Source organism: Furipterus horrens, unplaced genomic scaffold, assembly GCF_987537825.1.
Source record: "Furipterus horrens unplaced genomic scaffold, mFurHor1.1.pri manual_scaffold_11, whole genome shotgun sequence".
Classification (NCBI taxonomy): Eukaryota; Metazoa; Chordata; class Mammalia; order Chiroptera; family Furipteridae; genus Furipterus; species Furipterus horrens.
In genome coordinates, this window is record NW_028327181.1 from 57,764,395 (window position 1) to 57,782,116 (window position 17,722).

At 53.7% G+C, this 17,722-nt stretch overlaps 1 protein-coding gene across 1 annotated transcript in view; it reads left to right on the forward strand.

Moving 5' to 3' along the window:
• Positions 1 to 17,722, forward strand: part of ITGAE (integrin subunit alpha E) — a 59,149-nt gene that overhangs the window by 20,016 nt on the left and 21,411 nt on the right. The window contains exons 3-19 of the mRNA XM_090257331.1: positions 3,069 to 3,160; positions 4,288 to 4,355; positions 4,696 to 4,813; positions 5,010 to 5,144; positions 5,541 to 5,656; positions 6,273 to 6,424; positions 7,387 to 7,540; positions 8,163 to 8,313; positions 8,796 to 8,863; positions 9,606 to 9,741; positions 10,477 to 10,619; positions 10,940 to 11,080; positions 11,712 to 11,936; positions 12,974 to 13,104; positions 14,480 to 14,610; positions 15,884 to 16,047; positions 17,200 to 17,328. Coding sequence (XP_090113457.1) covers positions 3,069 to 3,160; positions 4,288 to 4,355; positions 4,696 to 4,813; positions 5,010 to 5,144; positions 5,541 to 5,656; positions 6,273 to 6,424; positions 7,387 to 7,540; positions 8,163 to 8,313; positions 8,796 to 8,863; positions 9,606 to 9,741; positions 10,477 to 10,619; positions 10,940 to 11,080; positions 11,712 to 11,936; positions 12,974 to 13,104; positions 14,480 to 14,610; positions 15,884 to 16,047; positions 17,200 to 17,328 — 2,254 coding nt within the window. The remainder of the gene's footprint in view (positions 1 to 3,068; positions 3,161 to 4,287; positions 4,356 to 4,695; positions 4,814 to 5,009; positions 5,145 to 5,540; positions 5,657 to 6,272; positions 6,425 to 7,386; positions 7,541 to 8,162; positions 8,314 to 8,795; positions 8,864 to 9,605; positions 9,742 to 10,476; positions 10,620 to 10,939; positions 11,081 to 11,711; positions 11,937 to 12,973; positions 13,105 to 14,479; positions 14,611 to 15,883; positions 16,048 to 17,199; positions 17,329 to 17,722) is intronic.

Here is a 17,722-nt window from a genome sequence, read left to right on the forward strand (position 1 = left end):
GGTTGTTGAACAGGTGGCCTAATTTGGGGGCTCAGCTTCAGAGTCTGCGGAGGTTAGTCCCCTCACCTGCTGTCTGGGCTGCCATTTAGTCATCACTCAACAAGTGCTTACTGAGCCCTTGCTCTGTGCCAGGCACGTGGCAAACGAGGCAGACGAGATCCTGGGGGAACTCACAGTCCGGTGCGAGAGGCAGGAAATAGGCAAGTAGACATGTAAACAGGACACTATCAGATGGGGCAGGTTCTGAAGGAACTAAAACAGAGACTTGAAGCAGAGGAACTGAGCAGTGAGGTGGGGCAGGTTGGAGGAAGCATTGATGAGGAGGTGACCGGTAAAGGCGGCCGAGGGACGGGAAGGAGCCAGCCTCAGGGAGTGGGAGGCCAGAGTTCCAGGCAGAGGGCAGAGCAGGCACAGCGGGCACAGGGCCTGAGGCTGGAAAGAGCTGGGGGCCAGCAGGAGCAGGAGCCAGCTGGTGCGGGGCTGGGGAGGGAAGGAGCGGGAGAGGAGGTGTAGGAGGCAGGAAGGGGCTGGATAGGAGAAGGCCGTGTGCTGCAGCAAGGGATATGGATTCTTTTTCTAAGTGCACGGAAGCTACTGAAGCAGGAGAGTGACATGGGGAAAATTATAAGAGTAGATTAAAAAATAAAAAGGATGCTGTTCCCATAGACCAGACTAGATGATGGTGGCCAGGCTGTGGCTGGGAAATGGAGAGAAGAAATGTCCTCTAGGTATAATCTGGAGAAAGAACCAACAGGGTTTATGGATGGATTTGGTGTAGGGGATGCGTGAAAAGGTGAAGCAAGGATGCCCCCAGGCGTCAGGATGTACGATGTAGAGGTTGGTGGTGCCATATCTTGCTGGGGGAAGATGGAAAGGGGCAGGCTTGGGAGGCCAAGACCACGTGTTCTGTTTGAGACGGGCAGTTGGTTATTGTATTAGTTTCCTGTTGCTGCTGCAACAAAATTATAATATATTTAGTGGCCTAAAACAATATAACTTTGTTTCTTTCAGTTCTGGAGGCCAGAGTCTCCAAAATGGATCTTACTGGGCTATATAATCAGCAATCGGCAGGGCCATGTCCCATCTTGGGGCTCTAGGGGAGAATCCACTTCCTCAGCATTTTCGGCCCCTGGAGGCCATCTGCATTCCTTGGCTCGTGGTCCCTTCCTCCATCTTCAAAACCTCTTATAAAGACTCCTGTGATTACAGTGGGACAACTCAATAATCCAGGATACTATGCAATATCACATATACGTGGAATCTAAAGAACAAAATAAATGAACAAACAAAACAGAAACAGGCTCATAGATACAGAGAGCAGACCGGTGGTTGCCAGAGGGGACGGAGGTTGGGGCTATGGGTGAAAGGGGTGAAGGGATTAAGAAGTGTGAATTGGTGGTCACAGAATAGTCCTGGGTTGTAAAGTGCAGCCTAGGGAGTCTAATCAATAATATTGTAATAACTATGTATGATGCCTGCTGGGTACTTGAAATATTGGGGGGAATCACTCTGTAAAGTACATAATGGACTAACCATATGCTGTGTACCTGAAACTAATAAAAATAATATAGAATATAAACTGTAATTGAAAAATAAAATTTAAATTAAAAAATATTCAAGATAATCTCCCCATACCAAGATCCTTAACCTAAGTCTACAAAATCACTTTGACCATGAAAAGTAGCATAGTCTCAGGTTCTGGAGATCAGGACCCGACCTCTCAGGGGGCGAGGGGCATTATTCTACTTTCTACTGCCAGGCTGGTGTGACTTCTGGTGGGGGGATGCTAGGGCCACAGATGTAAAGGAGGAATCTCATCATTCCTAGGTGGATTGAAGCCGTGGGATCGAGTGGGTTCACAGGGAAGCGTACTGGCAAGGAGAATGAGACCAGGCCTCAGGACTCCGATGAGAAGTCAGCCCGTGAGGGAGTCTGAGGGGGAGTAATGAGAGAGGCGGAGGAGGAAATCAGGAAGAGAGGGTTTCAAGGAGGAATTTGTCACTGATTGTCACTGACATCCAGGGCTGCCGAGAGGCTAAGGAAGATGAGGACAGGAAGGTGTCCATTGGACCCAGCAGTGTGGGGACCGCTGGTGACCTGGGGTGCCAATCAACTCGGAGTGGGTTAAGCTGGAGGGGCACACACCCAGGTGTAGGTGTTATTATTATTCTGTAAACCATGGAGAGAAGTGAAGGACGTATTTTACTATTTTAAAAGATGCAGAGTGATGGGAGGTGAGGAAGTGGAGACATACCTCATTCCTTCCCCACCCAGCCCACTAGGGCCTCATTAGGACCTTTCACAACCATAGATTCATTATGTGCTTCCCTTTTATAAAGTCCTCAGTGGCTTCCCTCTGCCCTTGGCATGAAGACCCTGGACTTGGTTCCCTCTTAGCAAGCCCAGCCTGCGGGCCCCTTCCCAGTACCCCTTCCTCACAACCCCAGGGTGGGGAGCTCACTCCTGTCTCGGGAAGCCCAGGCCTCCCTGGGGTGCGTGGGCACCAAGCTCGGGGTGGGCAGGAGGGGGAGGGCTGCTGTTGGACGTCACATGTCCTGAGGCTGTCTTACCTGGGCTGAGGCGCCCACCCCCAGACTTCCAGTGCTGACTGACTCATAGGACAGGGGCAGCGGCATGCTCCTCTCAGGAAATGGTGTCATGGAGGTCAGCTGGGACAGCCCCTCTCCACGGCAGCCACTGGGAAGCCAGCACTGCCCCCGGGTCAGCCAACTGTACTGCAGGTGGCTTCCTGGTTCCCCCCACTGCCACCAACGAGCAGAATCTTTATGTACCACTAGCATTGCCCCATCTGTGCCAGGATGGGCCAGAGGGCAGAGAGGGGATGCACTGAACCATTTCCTGCCTGGAGCTGTGCAAAGGTGGAGGCTGAGCAATGTTCTGCGCAGCGAGGAGTCTGCCATCCGGGGCTGGGAGTCGGCCTGCCTTTCCCAGGTCTGCGCCTTCTCCCAGTGTCCCAGACAGGGGGCCTGTGAGTCCATGCGTGGGCAGGCAGGGAGGAGAAGGGTATCAGCAAGTGGCTCAACTTTGCTGTCTACTCTCCCACTCAGGCTCCTGGTCACCAGCCGCAGAACCAACAGGACAGCAGTACCCCTGTACCAGTGTTCCCTCGTCCAGGACGAGATCCTTTGCCAACCTGTGGGTAAGTCAAACTAGCTCCAGTGAATGTTCCCAGGACCTCTTCTAGGAGTCCCGCTCATCCAACCCAACCCACTCCAATGCCAGCCCCACCTAACCCAGGCCCTCCCCCGTAGACTCCACCCCCAGCCACAGCTCACTTTCGATCCCAATGTCCAGCCCCATCCCAACCCAACCCTTATCCCCAGCCCACCTTTCCTGACCCAACCCTAACACCAGAAATGACACCTAAAATGTATTGAGTGCTCACCATGCTAAGTGCTTCTTCATTCACTTTTAATCCTCAAAACCATAACGTTTGACAGAAGAGGAGCCTCCGGTTCAGATAAGTCCTTTGGTTGCCAGTATGACTAAGGTCACGCAAGTAGTATTGGAGGCACCACAGACGCAAACCCCACTTCCCCTGGTTCCCAAACCTAACCTATTCCAACTCATCGCACCTCAGTGGAATCCAGCCCTGCCCTCCCAATTTAACTGTGGCCACCCTAATGCCTAGCATGAGACCTGGCATGTATTAGGTGCTCAATAAATGTTGTTTGAGTAAATGAATGAGCAAATGAATGAACCTAATTCACTTATTAACCAAACTCTACCCATCCCACCCAATCTAACCGAAGGCATGCATTTGCTGATGATTCCTCAGATATGTACAGTAGAGTCCTGTCTCTGTGAGAGGCACTGTGTTGCATAGTCTCAGAAGGGGACACAGTCCAGCAGGGCAACAGGGTGATCTAGTGGCTCAAAAATAAGACAGACTCTTGAGGCCCACATTGGCAAGGGAGAGGAAAGTGCCACCATATCTGCCCCTGGGGCTGTGGGGCAGTCGGATTCCCCAGAGGCAGGTCTTTGAGACTGGAGGGTTCATCAGTCATATAGCTAGTCCCTCAGCATCTCGCACACCTTCCCTGCACTGAGCACACCCTCCACCTACTTCTCCTCTCCCCACCTGCCCCACCAGAGTGGGAGCCCCCGGAGGAAACGCACCAGGTCTCAGTTATTTCTAGGTCAGTGTCACCTTCTGGCACAAGCCCAGCACAGAGCAGACATCACAGGCCCTATGCTCTCACTAACCTTGGCTCCAGGGTTGCCTTCCTGCATCCCTCCCACCTTACCTGGGCTTAACTGTTTCAGAGCGTGTCCCCATCCTAAAGGGGCGGTACCGGGGAGTGACTGTTGTCCGGAACAATGACAATGTTTTGGTGAGTGTGCATGGGACAGGAGTCTGGAGGGCCATGGGGAGGCTGGAATGGATCCCTGTGGCAAACTGGAATTAATACCAGTCCTCACTGGCCTGTTATTCTCAGGGCCAAGCCCAGTTGTCTCCCTGGTGCCGGCGCCAGGGCTGACCGCAGCTCTGACAGGGCATTCCCTGTGACCCAGCACAGTGACCCAGGCGCTAACCTCAGCTCTGACCCTGGCACCAGCTCCTACCCCTGGTAGCTGTTCTTGCATCCCCTGCCTGGTTGAGACACTTGGTTCTGGGTGGCTGTGACTAGGGGACCTGGGCTGGGAGTGACCCAGGCTTTCCATCTCCCCCAGCTCTGCATTCAAGAGGTGGCCAAGTGGTCCTACAACCTCAGCTCCGATCTCACGGGCACCTGCAGCTTGCTGGGCCCTGACCTCAGGCCCAAGACCCAAGTCTCTTTCAACAATGTTGGTAAGGACCTTGGACAGCTCTAAAGATGTCTCCTTGGGTCTCCAAGAAGAGGCACAAGCCCATGGCAGGTGCAGAGGGACGCAGAGACCCAGAGAGGGCAAGGAAGGTCTAGGTCTCCTGTGGGCCAAGTGTGGGCTTGCCCCAAGGTGAGCAAGGAGGCTGTCTGACTCTGAGCTCTTGTGCATATTTTTTAAAGAAAATCTCCTGGATCCCAAGACACCTGTGGATGCTGAAGACTGGTGCAAGAACAAAAAAGGCAACACGGAGAATAGAACTAGGTGGTCCCGGGCTCTGAAGGCAAATGAGGAGGAAGAGGAGCAGGAAGAAGCTGGTGAGGAGAGGCAGGCCTGGGTTGCTCCCAGAGGCTCTCAGAGCTGTTACCTAGGCTGGTGACCTCCAAGGGTGAGAGGTGCCTGGGTCTGGGAGATGGGGAGCAGTGGCTGGATTCTACAGGCCTAGCCAGTCCCACCTCTGCTCCCCTCCATCTTAGAGATGGGGAAGCTGGGAGTGATGGGAGTGACTCACACAGAGTCAGAGCTTGGGCAGGTTCTGGCTTGCTCTCAGCCTCTGAGACAAAGGCTGCACTCTTAGGGGCTTCATCGACCTCTTACCTAAGCTGAGCCCTTGGGGCTTGAATGGGGTGGGTGTCTTTCAGGACAGGACATGCCACCCTCACTCTTGCCCCCAAATTCCATGCCCACTCCTGACTTTCCATGTCTTGGCCCAGGCACCGAAATCGCCATCATCCTCGATGGCTCAGGAAGCATCGATGCCCCAGACTTCCAGAGAGCCAAAGACTTTATCTCTAACATGATGAGGAGAATATATGAGAAGTGCTTCGAGGTAGGCTTCCCCAGGAGCTAGATTCACACAGTCTGTTGCTGTCTGTTGCAGTGAACAACCACCTCAAAACAACCACCACTGAGCTGTTCACAGTTCTGTGGGTCAGCTATTTGGGCTGGGCTCAGCTGGGCGGTTCTTCTGATGGTCTTGCCAGAAGTTTTTTCCTGCAGCTGCAGGCATCTGGTTGCTTGACGCGGGTGGGTGGCCTAAGATGGCCTCACTTGTCTGGCCATGTGTCTCCAGCAGGTCAGCCCAGTGTTTTCATGGCTGCAACATTCTAAGAGAGCAAGACCTAATGCACACAAGCACTTTTTATGTGTCTGATTATATCCCATTTGCTGATAGCCCAATGGCCAAAGAAAGTCACATGGTTGATATGAAGGGGAGAGGGACTACACAAGGACACAGGTTCAGGGGAAGTCATTACTGGGAGTCATTACTGTCACACCTTTCTCCACCCATACTTGTGCAGATTTTGCCCTGTGCCTTAGCATCTCCTCCTGCCTTTAATGAGGAGGAATGAGTGGTTTCCTCCACTACTTCCAGGGGGAGCCATTCGAGGGCCTCAGACACGGCAACTCTGCCAACCTCCTCCCCTCTCGGCCCCTCCCTCCAGTGCAACTTTGCCCTGGTGCAGTATGGAGAAGTGATTCAGACTGAGTTTGACCTTCAGGACAGCCAGGATGCAATGGCTTCCCTCAGCAGAGTCCAGAACATCACTCAAGTGGGGCGTGTCACCAGAACAGCCTCTGCCATGCAGCATGTCCTGTGAGTGTGAGGATGGTGGGAATTACCTGAGCCCCTACTGGGTGCTGGCTGGCATCCCTGCCCAGAGCCTTTGAGGCATCATGCCTGGAGAGGTGGCTGGACAGAACTGTGAAGAGGAACTGGCTGAGAGGGGAATGTGACCTCTTTCAATTCAGCCTTGACTGATGAATGACATCCCAGGGCAGTCCTCCAAAAATTCCTCTGAAGACTCCTCTTGTGAGCAGCAGTGCATTTAGGGCTGGGCTCAGTGGCAGGGCTGCCTTGGTTTACATCACAGCTCCAATGTGTACTTGGGGACCTTGAGTCCCTGCCCTCTCTGCTTGGTGGTTCCTGGCTTTGGTTTACTTATCTATTTATTTTAAGATTTTATTTATTTATTTTTAGAGAGAGGAGAAGGGAGGGAGAAAGAGAGGGAGAGAAACATTGATGTCCGAAAGATACATTGATCCATTTTCTCTCACACACCCCCAACTGGGGACCTGGCCCGCAACCCAGGCATGTGCCCTCACTGGGAATCAAACCAGCGCCTTTTTGGTTTGCAGGCCGGCACTTAGTCCATTGAGACACACCCGCCAGGGCAAGGTTCCTCGCTTTTAAAATGAGAATAATAACAGGAGGATTTTGTCAGGATTAAATGGGTTAAAATATGTATAGTGCTTATAACAGTGCCTGGCATATAAATGCTTTGTAAATATTAGCCACTGTTATTAATGTCATTATTATTCTCACACAAGTCTGTCTATTCCTGTTCTGTCCAGCACTGTTCTATTGGGAGCGGGCTCCCCAACCCAGCCGTGCCATGTGCCTTGGGGCCATCCCCACCCCTCCTTGGGTCTTTGTTCCCCTGGGAGAGCACCTTAATCCTCTCCAATTCTAAAATGTGTTTGTGAACAAAATCTCCCTGAGCTGAGGCATCCCTCTAGCGAAGCCCTCTACTTCCTTTACTTTCCCTTACTACTCAGAGACAACATCTTCACACCAAGCCGTGGCTCCAGAAAAAATGCATCTAAGATCATGGTGGTGCTCACCGACGGGGACATATTCGGTGACACCCTCAACCTCACGACTGTCATCAACTCACCAAAGATGCATGGTGTTGAGCGCTTTGCCATTGGGGTGAGAGCCAGGAGCAGGGGCACCTCCGGACCCTGTATAGCCCGGGGTGGGGAGGAGCCAGGGTTCCTGGTAGGGGCTTCTGTGAGCAGATTATCCGAACCCTGTTCTGTTCACAGACATGCACCAACTTCTTTTCTCCCCGTCCCCATGCTGTGCACCACCCCCACTGCCAACCGGGTCTCCCCAAAGAAGGCCCGTTTCCCAGTGTGGTAGTAGCTCACTTGCCAGCCATGATGGGGACAACAGTGGCCACTCTGGGAGCCCACGGGAAGGATAAGGGGGTTGTGGGAAGGATGGTCTGGGAGGAGACGGTGCTGAGCTGAGTCTTGGCAGAGAGATGGGGTACAGAGGAGGAGGGAAGGGCTCTGCAGGCAGAGGAACCACATGTGCAGGGGTGAGAAGGAGCTGGCAGGAAACCATATGGAGACTGGGAAAACTGGAGCCCAGAGTGTGTGGTTAGGGGAGAACAGGGAGCAGGGAAAGTAGAGGGCAGGTGATGGAGGCCCTGAAGGCCAGGTAGCACACAGGGCTCAGCCGTCTCCCTGGGCTTGGAGAGACCTTGGGGCCTGGGAACCAGCTAGCCCTCACGGTGCGGACCCGTTGATCCCGGCCCCCTCTGCAGGTGGGAGATGCATTTACGAAGAATAAGACTGAGGAAGAACTGAGGCAGATCGCCTCACACCCCTATGACACCCATGCCTTCAAGGTGACCAACTACATGGCCCTGGGTGGACTGCTGAGCCAACTGCAGCAAAATATCGTTCCCATGGAAGGTGAGGGCTCCAGGGGCCTCGGCCACCCTGTGGCTGCCCCCTTGGCATTTGCCAGAAGGACCCAGCCCTGCCCTCCAGCCCCACCTTGGCCTAGCTCGCTGGGGCACTCTGGGCAACTCCCGTCGCCTCTCTGAGCCTCAGCTGTTCCATCTCTAAAAGGTAACAATATCCCCAGTCGTCTGCACTTCACCAAATCTCCATGAAGCTCTGATAACTGACCAGGTGCTGGAGAAGGAAGGATGACTGGGGCGTGGTTCCTGCTCCCAGTAGCTCACAGATGAGGAAACTGAGGCCCTGGAAGGGGGAGGGAACCACCCAGGCCCTCTTCCAGTAGCTGCGAAAGCAGGACCCACATCTCTACCCTCAGTCTGGTGCTCGTCCCATCACTCCAGCTGGGAGTGAGACCAGGCTGGACATTTCCTGGCTTGGTTTCTCCTTCCCCTTGCTCAGAGCAGTGTCTCCCTGGGCTTCTTGGCTTCCAGGCACAGTCGGAGAAGCCCTCCACTACCAGATGGCACAGATTGGGTTCAGCGCCCAGATCCTGGACCAGGTACATGGCCAATGCAGCACCAGGCAGTCTTGCCGTAGAGGAGGGGCCCCAGCAACACCCGGGACTCAGGGATCCTTGGCTCACAGTGCAGGGCTCTGCCCTCCCATGGGGATGTCTCTGAAGGAGCCACACCAGGGTAATGGAGAACACTTCTGCTTGCTCGCCCTAATCTGGACCTCTGAGGCAGACAAAAGAATGACCATATTTATTATGGGAGGTATTCTTGTTCTGTGTGCTCAAGGACTGAGCAGTTCTTCTTAAGACAGGGAGTAGTAACAGGCTTTGGCCTGGGCCAGCTTGCCAAGTTGCCTCCTTCTCCCCACCAGAGGCACTGTTCCCACAGGTGGGCTGAGGCACAGGCACAGTGAGGACATGGCCCTCGTGCGTGGCAGAAGCACAATTGGCACTGTCACTCAACTCAAGTGGGTCTGGCACACAAGTCTGGGCACCCTGCACAAAAGAAGAGCTCTACCTTCCCAATCATACTTATTTTAATGCCTCACATCTGGGCCCCAGGTGGCTCTGGGGGTTGTTGGTATTAGAGGGAGAGATCCTCTGGCAGGAACCCAGTGTTTGCCATCTTGCTTCCTCCTACATTGCTGGCCAGGTGGGCATGGGGCCACAGAATGCCCTCCTGCCCCCATAGCTTAAGGCTTGCTACACTGGCTGGTAGATCTGAGGCCACAGGGGCTGGCCCCGGATACCTCCAGCTCAGATGGCCTCCAACCCTCGTTCCCTGCAGGGGCAGGTGCTGCTGGGCGCCGTAGGGGCCTTTGACTGGTCGGGGGGCATGTTGCTCTATAACATGTTCAGCTGTGAGGGCCATTTCTTGAACCAGACGGTGGTGGACTCCAAGGCTGGAAAGCACAGCTACCTGGGTAAGGAGGGCACCTGGAGACCGCCTGGGTGAGGGCGGGACCTGAAGGCTACCTGTGTGGAGGTGGGGCCTGGAGACTGTGTAGGGGCAGAACCTGAAGACTACCTATGTGAGGGCGGGGCCTGGAGACCACCTGGATGAGGGCGGGGCCTGGAGACCACCAGGATGAGGGCGGGGCCTGGAGACCATGTGGGTGAGGGTGGGGCCTAGGAAGGGACAGTGAGGTTTTACCTTAGGCTGCAATAGGTTTCCTAGTTGGGAATGGCCCAGACTGGTCACATGGACTAAGGATGGGCCCTGGTTAGGTACCTGGAGGTGAAAATTAGGGTCTTCTGGGAGGGCACAGGGCCTGCTCAGTACTTGATTCGTGGAGTGGACCTGAATGGCTACCTAGGGAAGGTGGGTCTCACCATTAATAATAGTGGTGGGAGACCCTTCACCCTTCACCCCAGTCCTTATATACTGGGTATGCAAACGAGTGCATTTTGAGCAAAGCTGTATACGTGATGATGATGTGTGTATATCACATCTGTGTGGTGGGACATGTGTGTGACCAGTGACAGTGGGTAAGTGGGAGAGCTCCTTGATGCCGGTTTTTAAAAAGATGAGGAGGACAGTCTCCTATTTTGTCCTCCTGCTCAAGCCACTCCCAAGGCCTGGTTGGGAAGGTGGTGATGGGGGCAAAGGAGTGGCCTGGTGGGAGCCCAGATGACCAACCACAGCACCCCTGCCCCAGGTTACTCAGTGGCTGTGATGCATACGGCCCGTGGCCGCTCCTTTGTGGCGGGGGCTCCACAACACAAGCATCGAGGGGCCGTGTTTGAGTTCCACGAGGAGTGCAGGGAGACCAACTTCATGCCAGTGCTGGAGGGAGAGCAGGTACCTGCTGGGGAAGGACCACGGGCCCCTCCATTATCACAGACAGGGAATCGGAGGCCTGAGGGAAAGGGACAGGCTCCAGGGCATGCAATGGTTGGGGGACCCAGCCCGGACAGAGCTCAGTGCCTCTGCCCTGGCTCTGCACGTCTGATTGCCAGCAGCTCCCCACTGGCGGGGCTCGGGCTGCTCTCCCAGTCTCCTGTGTTACTCTGGTGAACAGACTGATCTGGAATGACCCAGCTTTGCTCTAGCCTTGCTGAGAGGTGAGGGAGGGGCCCCCCACCACGCTCCCTGTGAGCTGGGTTCTTCCTTGGCTGTAGATGGGGTCCTATTTTGGCTCTGAGCTGTGCCCTGTGGACATCGACATGAGTGGAACCACGGACTTCTTGCTGGTGGCCGCTCCATTTTACCATGTTCACGGAGAGGAAGGCAGAGTCTACGTGTACCGTCTGAATAAGCAGGTGGGAGAGTCTCCATCTTTGCAAGCTTTCTGAGCTGTGGCTGCTCAGCCTGGGCAGAGGCGATGGTGGCTGGACTCGCCCTGGTCCCGCCTCGCAGCGGAGGCGGTGATGGGCAGGCGCTCAGGGAGGATGGCGGCCAGGGGCACAGGGGCTCCGCTCCCTCCTGCACCCCACTTTCTCATTTTCCCCATCTCATCATCTGATGTTGGTGGTGATAACACCCCCAAGTAGCAGCACAGTTGACGAAGCGGGTTTTGTCTATTGTCTCACCTGTGTCTCCAGTGACTGTGGGAGGCAGCTGTCGCTCGCACTTCCCAGGTGAGGAAGCTGAGGCTCAGTGACGTTGAAACGCGTCCAAGTTTACATTGTTGGTGTGTGGTAGAGATGGGACTAGAATCCAGGCCTCCCAGTTGCCAGTCCAGTGCCCCTAACCTAGCAGAGGGGACAGGCTCTGGTCCAGAGCTGTGAGGCAGGAGGAACCCAGCTTTACCACTCGCTTGGGAAGGCCTCTTGCCTTTTCTGAGCCTCAGACTCCGCCAGAGAATCTGAATAAACAAGCCCAGTGACATGCCTCCTGGGGTGGCCAAGGGTGGGCCTGTCTTGAGGGCTGAGTTGCCTGTTTGCTTTACAGGATGGTTCTTTCTCTTTGGTACACACGCTGAGTGGGCATCCTGGGTTCACTGAGGCCCGATTTGGCTTTGCCATGGCAACAGTGGGGGATATCAATCAGGACAAGCTCACAGATGTGGCCATCGGGGCCCCCCTGGAAGGTCTGGGGGCCGGTGATGACGTCAGCTTTGGCAGCGTGTACATTTACAACGGACGCTGGGATGGCCTCTCTACCAACTGCTCGCAGGTGACCCGCAAGTCTCTCTCTTGCTTCTACGCTGGGGCAGTGACCGTCCCCAGATGTGCTGACCTGAGCCCCGAGCCAGCTCTAGGTCTAAGTGCCAGGCAGTCTCACAGGGTTAAGAGTGCCCAGCGAGGGGCAGAGGTCACTCAGGCAGGTGGGAGGTTCCAGGCCAGGGTCGCCTCCTCACGCCTCAGGTTGGGCGAGAGCTTGTGGCAACATCTGTCTGCTTCGCTGACCTGTGGCTCCCTTCTTTGGCCTGTGCGACTGTGCACCCGCCTCAGGTCCTCCTTCCTCTCTTTCTGTCCCTGCTCTGACTCCTGTCCCCAACCCAGTCCCTCCACGCCTTAACTCCCATCCCCCAGGGCTCTGCTGCCAACTTCTCGTGCTCTCTCCTGCTGCCTCCAACTCGTTTCTCGCCTAAGCAGCAGCCTGTACAAGAGCTGCCCCCCGAGCCCCTCACCTGAACGGCTCCGAAGCATCTCACTCCCATGCTGCCCAACAGAAAGCATCCTCTCGCCCTCAGACCTGCTGCTCCTCTGGGCCCCGGCCACCCCACCAGAAACCCAGGACAATCCCAGGCATCTGACATTCAGCACGGCCTGTCAGCCCCCACATCCATCTAAACATTCTAGCTCTCTCCCAGTCGAGCCCCCCTTTCCATCCCCAATGCTCCCCGACCCACCTGCCTCCTCCCCATCCCCTCCTGGTGTCTGATTAGACAACCCCACCCCCCACCCCAGCCCCACATCAATCCTCCTTGCACCCGGCTCTCCTCCTGTTCCCACGCACTGGCCCCTGGCCGTTCCCCTGGACCACCCTGCTCTGCCCCACCCCCGCCTTCTCATCTCCCGTCAAGTCCTGCCTGCCCTTCAAGGCTCCATCCATATGCCCCTTTTCCTGGGAGGCCTTGCCCTGCTCTTCCCAGTTGCTAACTGAGGGCTGCCATTGAGGGGTGGGGACCCATGCTGACTGGCTTATTTGAATAAAACCAAAAGGATTCTCCTTTCCCTCCCCAAACGCCTGTGTTTCTCCCTCCACAGCACATCCGAGCGTCAGCGGTGATGCCAGGACTCCACTACTTCGGCATGTCCGTGGACGGCGGCTTAGATTTCAGCGGCGATGGCCTTGATGACATCACTGTGGGCGCTCTTGGCCGGGCGGTTGTGCTCCGGTAGGGGTCTGCCCTGCCTTCTGTGGTCCCAGGCGCCAGCCTCAGCCACTTGCCTGCCCTAAGTGACCCCGTGGAGATACCCAGCATGGCTGGGAGAGAGCTGCTGGTCAGAGGCACTGGCTCTGGAGCCTGCCCATCTGGGTTTAAATCTCGGCTCCCACTTAACGGCGTGTTCAATAACCTTATTGAACTCTACATTCCAATTTTCTCATCTGTAAATGGGAATGTTAATAGTGCTGACCTCACCGAGTCGTGAGGATTAATTGAGAGAATCTATGCCAAATATTTAGCAAGTGCCCCGTGATGACTGCCATTATCATGGTCACTAATCTCAGAGCTCCTGTGCACATCCCTAAGTGAATTATCAAGGACCATGGCTATAAATAAGCTGACAGGGCACCTCTCTGCCCTGTGCTCCCCACTAAGTCCCAGACTTGGCTGTCAACTCAGTATCCCTATTTGCTGTCACTCTCAGGCATCTCAAAGTCAACATGTCTAAAAATGGACCTCTTATTCTCTCCCATCCCTCATTCTCCCCCACCCGGCCCCTCCCTTGGCTTCCCATCTCAGCAGATGACACCATTTGTTCAGGACAAAAACCCAGGGGCTGTCCTTGATTCTTCTTTTCCTTCCCCTGCCACTCCATCAACATATGTTTTTTGTTGGCTCTGCCTCCAAAATACCTCCCCATACAAGACACTGTCACCTCTCACCTGGATCACTGCCCTGGAATCTCCCCTGCTTCAGTTCCTGTGCTCCAGTCTCCACATGGCAGCCAAGTGATCCCTTCACTCTGCTGCTAACACCCCTCACGGTTCCCACTTAGAGTAAAACCCAAATTCCTTACCATGGGCTACAAAGCTCTCCATGGCCTGGCCCTGCCAACACTTCCTGTTACTGCTCCCCATCTCCTGTTACTACTAACTGTGCTCCTCCCATGCTAACCCTTACGTTTCTCAACCAGGCTCATTCCTACCACAGGCCCTTTGCACTAGCTGTGCCTTCTGCCTGCGACGTACTTCCCCTAGGTCTTTACATCAATGACTCTCTCTTGTAAACAGATTTCAACTGTCTCCTCATTAATGAGGCCTTCCCTTACTATCCATCCTAAGGAGCCCCTGTCTCTATGACCTTATCCTATTTTATTTATATCATAGCATTACCTGTACATAGTATTTTACTGTTTCTTCTTGTTTATTTGCTTGTTGTCTATTTTCCCACTAGAGCAGGGACTTGTTTCTTTCCCTACTGTATCCTGAAGACTCAGAACAGCAGGTGGCACATTAGAGATGTTTGATAAATATTTATCGAATGAATGAATGAGTCAAGCACTGATGCGATCACTTCTCATGGTCCTCTTTGCTGTCTTATTTAGCTCGCGACCTGTGGTTCGCCTGAAGGTGTCTATGAACTTCACCCCCAAGACGCTGCGCATTGGCCACAACGGCAGTGTGCATGTGTCTGTGTGTTTTGAAACCAGCTCTGGGACCACAGCTGCCAAGCCAGGTAACAGGCAGCCTACCTGACCCATTGGTGTGGGGCTTATTCCTTGTTGGCTTGGGAGAGGGTGGGGCAGGGAAAGAGGATAGGGGTGGGGTTGGGGAATGTGTGTTATGAGGTCCTGGTGTTTGAAATCCCTCTGTTTGGAGCTTTGCTCCTTTGACATTAGGTTCTGTTCAGTGTGAACTGCCCTAGAAACGGGTGATCTGCTGTTAAGTCCACACTCTGAAGAGGTGTACCTGACCTTGTTGGGAAGAGGGGCATTGGAACCCTCCTTCAGGTTTGAAGGGTTGAGTTTCTGAAAGAGGACTCAGAGAAAGGCAGCCATTTCCCCATCTCTGTGTACTGTGCGCACGCATGTTCATGGGCATGTGCGTGTGCAGAGGCTCCTGAGAAGGGCCCTTCCTCTTTCTCTCTGATTTACATCTGCCTCCCCTTCCCGCCTCACTGTGTCTCCCTGACCCAGGGGGGATTGAATAACCTGCGGGAGACCTGGCCTCTCTTCCTATCCTCTTACCAGGCACTGGTTGGGAGACAGGCTTGTTTCCAGAAGGCAGAGGGTAGGCATGGCTTTCACAACCCAAGAGCTCCCCTCCAGAGGAATCTGCCAGCAACAATCCCCAAGGTGTAACCTCTCAGGAACAGTCCCTGAGATGTCTCTCTGCAAATAAGAAAGCACTCTGCCAGGTGGAGTGGCTTTACTGCAGGCAGAGGCCTTCGTCAAATGTAGGGGTCGAAGATGACAGGCCGATCAGTTCCAGCTATATAGGCTGAAAGATTCAGGACGTAGAGCCTGAACGGCTGCTGCTGAGTGTCTGTGTGATACCAGGCGGGTGTCTTTCATTCTCTGGGCCCTGGTTTCTCTTCTGTACAGTAAGGGAGTGGGCCCACGTCATCTATAAGGTGCTCTGTGATCCTTAGGTTTTACTCTATGGTTTCCTTCTCCATTCCCTGTATTATCCCACCCCCTACCCCCAATTTTCTCCCTGAATCCCAGCCTCCTCCCTGAGTCTTCCTCTCCTAGGGAAGACCAATTCAGCCCTGGGAATGTGCTGCTCGGGGTTTGGGGCTGGGGCACTGAGGGACCCTAGCCACGTGCCAGAAGACCACAAGACAAGTACTTTCAAAGTGAAGAAACTCAGAAGTCCAGCCCCAGGGAAGCACCTGTGTGTGGACACGCTCAGGAGGGGCTCCCGAGGAATCTCAGGCTGGGTGGGGGAGCTGCGTCTGGGGCTTGCCCATCCCAGCCTTATCAGGAAGGTCTGGTCTTCACTCCCAGGCTTCAGAAAGACATCCCTGAATTTCACATTGGAGGTGGATATGATGAGGCAGAGGAAGAGGCTACAATTTCCAGACAACAAAATTTGTCAGAGCTACCTTCAGGAATGGAGTGGTGGGCCCCGTCTCTGTGAGACCCTCCAGCTCATTCCCACAGAGGGAGAGGTAAGTTAGGGGTTTAGAAGAGTCCAGAGAGGCCTGTGTTGTTGAGAAAAGAACTGAGGGGCGTGCAGTGAAGGATATCTATCTGTCCATACAAACTAGACAATTAAAATAACAATAGATCAAGAACCTGGGGACTAAATGGTAATAGGAAAAAATACAAAACAAACAAACAAACAAGAAACCACATAATGGCATGGGTGATGGAGTTAATTATACTAGAAATACAAATTAAAGAACCCCACTGAAACTGAACACTCGCTGCATCGCTGAGCTTCCTAGCATCTGAACAAAAAGGCAACTGCCCTAATGGCTGCTTCTTCCCCTCCCCACGTCGTCTAACCTTGCCTGCTAGCAACAGTGGGGCTGAGGGTCCTTCTTCGAATCAACATCAGAAAAACTGAATGAGGGAAGGTAGAAATAGAAAGACAAAAGTTAGCATTTACAAAGGTTTACTCCTGACAAAGGAGTAACACATGAAAAAATGTGTTGGTCAGGACCTAGAACTTTGGACCTATTAGAATCATTTATTCCATTAACCTCATAAATGATGCTTCTGACTGCACATCTGTTCCAATTATTCATTGGATTAAGGAAGAGTTTCTAGTGAGTCTACAGCTTCTTTACATAAAAGCATAACTACCCTTTCCACCGGGAGGCATGCTCACTTTCTCTCATGTGCTCAAAGCTTCTACCATGGCAGAAAGGCTCACTCAGAGAGAGCGACAGATGTCATCCCAGGCAATCTCCTTATTTTGGTTTACACCTCTCTAATATGCCCTCCATGCTGCTATGAGAATGATCTTTGTAAACACAGATGTGACCATGAGTCTTCCCTTCTATGACTCCCATTCGGTCTCTGAATGAAGTCGAGTCAGTTTTAATTCAAGCCAGAATCACTTTGTGACCTGGATGGAAACCATAAGGAGTTATGAGACCCGAGGCCAAAGCAGATCAGGGGAGATTTTCCCAATGCTCTTGGCAACATGGGTAATGAAAGCTTCCCTTCAGCCTGGCTTATGTGGAAGAGGCTTAGGACTTCTGGCTCGCCACTTGCATTGCTTATTTCTTATTATGACCACCTCAAAGTTAAAAGTATTCTCCTTGTCATCTTCTCCCCCATCTCCAACTCTGCATTCCTTGGTGACACTGTAGCTCTATGAAGAGGACCGCTTCTCCAACATCAGTGTCAAGGTCAGCTACCAACTCCAGACCCCCAAGGCCCTGAGGGACCATCCCCACCCTGTCCTGGACCTCTACAACGAGACCTCCGCCATATTCCAGGTGATTCTACCCACAGCTAGAACCAGATCCGCCTGGGAGCCATTCTCCCCTAAAAGCACCTGCTCCCCTAACTTCAAAGAATGTTGTTAGACTTGGGAGGGTCCTCAGACCACATTTGGGCACCCGACTGCACAAATGGGCCTCACTGGTGGGTAGCCACATCTGCCAACTACCACCCAAGGCTGGTTCCTTTATGTTCACAGAGCATGCTTGCTACATGTTTAACAAAGGATATGAATACATTGCCTGACATGGCAAGGGTCTCTGATGACAGTGTGGTGGGGGTCCCATGTGGGGACTGGATAGGAGGCGATCAGCCCTGAACTGCAGAGAGGTTGTCCTTTGGTGCACCTGTCTACTCAGGTCCTGCCCAGGGCCTTTGGGCTGAATGTCT